At 34.5% G+C, this 2,003-nt stretch overlaps 1 protein-coding gene across 1 annotated transcript; it reads left to right on the top strand.

Moving 5' to 3' along the window:
* Positions 1-650: 650 nt before the first annotated feature.
* Positions 651-1,690, top strand: DEFB113 (defensin beta 113). Its single transcript, XM_058736151.1, has 2 exons — positions 651-708; positions 1,464-1,690. Exons 1-2 carry the CDS (start codon positions 651-653, stop codon positions 1,688-1,690), a joined length of 285 nt encoding a protein of 94 aa, XP_058592134.1.
* The last annotated feature ends 313 nt before the right edge of the window (positions 1,691-2,003 follow it).

Genomic DNA, 2,003 nt, shown 5'->3' with positions numbered 1-2,003 from the left:
AAACAAGAAGTTCTTATGTCATAGAATTTGTCATGAAGATTAAGCTACTTACTTAATCTATATAAAATGCTAGAACACTGTATGCCTGGCACATAATAGACACTCAAAAAAGCATGGGACTGAAAATATAGGTAAGGTTGATTATATGCTTTCAAATAAAAAATTTAGGGGCACCTCGGTGACTCAGTCAGTTAAGTAGCCAACTCTTGATTTCAGCTCAGGTCATGATCTCACGGTTGTGAGATTGAGCTCCATGTCAGGCTTTGCACTGACAGCACGAAGCCTGCTTGGGATTTTCTCCCTTCCTGTCTCTCTGCCCCTCCCCTGCTCTCTCTGTGTCTCTCAAAATAAAAAAAAATAAACATTTAAAAAAATTAAAATGATTTTCACCCTACTATTTCTTGTATAACTGAAAATGAGTTCACATTTGGCTCGTTGAGGTCTTAACAGATCTAAGTCCACTATTCTGTTTGTTGCTATTACACAATACATGAATATGTGCTCAATCTTGAAAGGCAGCATTAATCAGAATGGTAATCACTCTGAGAAGGCTATAAAAACAAGAGTTCATCTATCTTTTATCAAAGAATAGCACAACCCTCAGACATTTTGACGTCTACCTCAACTTCACCGAAGTAACAATATCAACAATGAAGATACTTTGTATTTTCCTGACCTTTGTCTTCACTGTGTCCTGTGGTCCATCAGGTAATATTTGCTAATAGGGAAAAGGAGGGAAGAACAAAATGCTTTTTTATAAATGCTTTACTCTGGCAAGAAAAGAAAAAAAAAACAAGTAAATTGTTAGGAGATTCCACATGAACTTAAAATGCAATTGACTCTCTTTTGCATGAAAGAAGAAATGAGTGGAACTGACAGTTGAGAGGATAAAGGCAAAAAAAAAAAAAAAGAAAAGAAAAAAGAAAGAAAAGAAAGAAAAAAGAAAAGAAAAAGAAAAAAGAAAAATTCCCAAGATGTAGAATTAAGAATTAAATGTTTGTTGTTTGATGAGACTATGACTTCTTACACTCTTCCTACTGCCTTCTCTTTTTAAATGTAATTTAATGAACTAATACTATAGCTGTTGTCAAATTAAGCTTTCTACAACTGGTCCAGTAACTTGTGGGGGAGAGGGGATGTTGGAGGTGGATGGCTATTTAGAACACAAAACAGGTAGACTATTTTTTCCACATCTCACTTTACTCTTGAGGAAGCATGCGCAGATTAGATATTTAATGATATCCTATTTTTTTAAAAGCTGGGAAAAAGAAATATTGTTGGATAAATATTCATATTGTAAAAATGTGTAGGGGATAAAATCTATCTTTTTAATACAGTTGTCTGGACATGATTTTAGAAACAAGATGGTTTCATTCTATACTTGAAACAGCTTTATTTATCTATCCAGCTATCTATGCAAGGGGATTAAATTTGTATTTATGATCATAGATACTTTTTCCTAGTTTCACAGAAAAAAACAAAAGAAGATGTAGACAGAAAAAGAGAATGTTACCTTGTCCGTGGTGCCTGCAAGACTTCATGCAACAGTTGGGAATACATATATAATTACTGCAATACTGAGCCCTGCTGTGTTGTACGGGACTACCAAAAGCCAGTCACTAAACACATCACTACTAGTTCATACAGAGTAAATGATAAGTCCACTATACCACACAAAATTAAATTGTAACACCACTATTAATAAAAATGAACTTTCTTACTTTTTTGAATCTATTTTCGCGTGAGTGTCTTTTGGCCTTCTGGATTACACAACTGTATCATGGCAGCTAGTAAGTTCAATGTTAGGTTAGTACAAGAGGAATAAAGAGGGGTAGCCTGTTTTTTAAAACTGGCTGAAGTTCTTCTCTACCCACATGACAAATGCCTTGCATCTTTCATACATCTACTTATCTCTGGCGTGTTTATTTACCCTGTGCAGTAGCCTAGTTATTTCCCATGATCTTTTAGGTGTCAGTCATCAGTCATGATTTATGCTACTTTTT

This window comes from Neofelis nebulosa, chromosome 6 (assembly GCF_028018385.1).
Source record: "Neofelis nebulosa isolate mNeoNeb1 chromosome 6, mNeoNeb1.pri, whole genome shotgun sequence".
NCBI lineage: Eukaryota > Metazoa > Chordata > Mammalia > Carnivora > Felidae > Neofelis > Neofelis nebulosa.
Note: the sequence above shows the minus strand (reverse complement) of the source record. Positions and strands in the feature narration are given on the sequence as shown.

Excerpts from the sequence above, each read along its gene's own strand:
- DEFB113 (XM_058736151.1), top strand. The coding sequence starts at position 651 with ATGAAGATACTTTGTATTTTCCTGACCTTTGTCTTCACTGTGTCCTGT. Across the intron at positions 709-1,463 it reads TGTGTCCTGTGGTCCATCAG|TTTCACAGAAAAAAACAAAA; the intron begins GTAATATTTGCT and ends ACTTTTTCCTAG.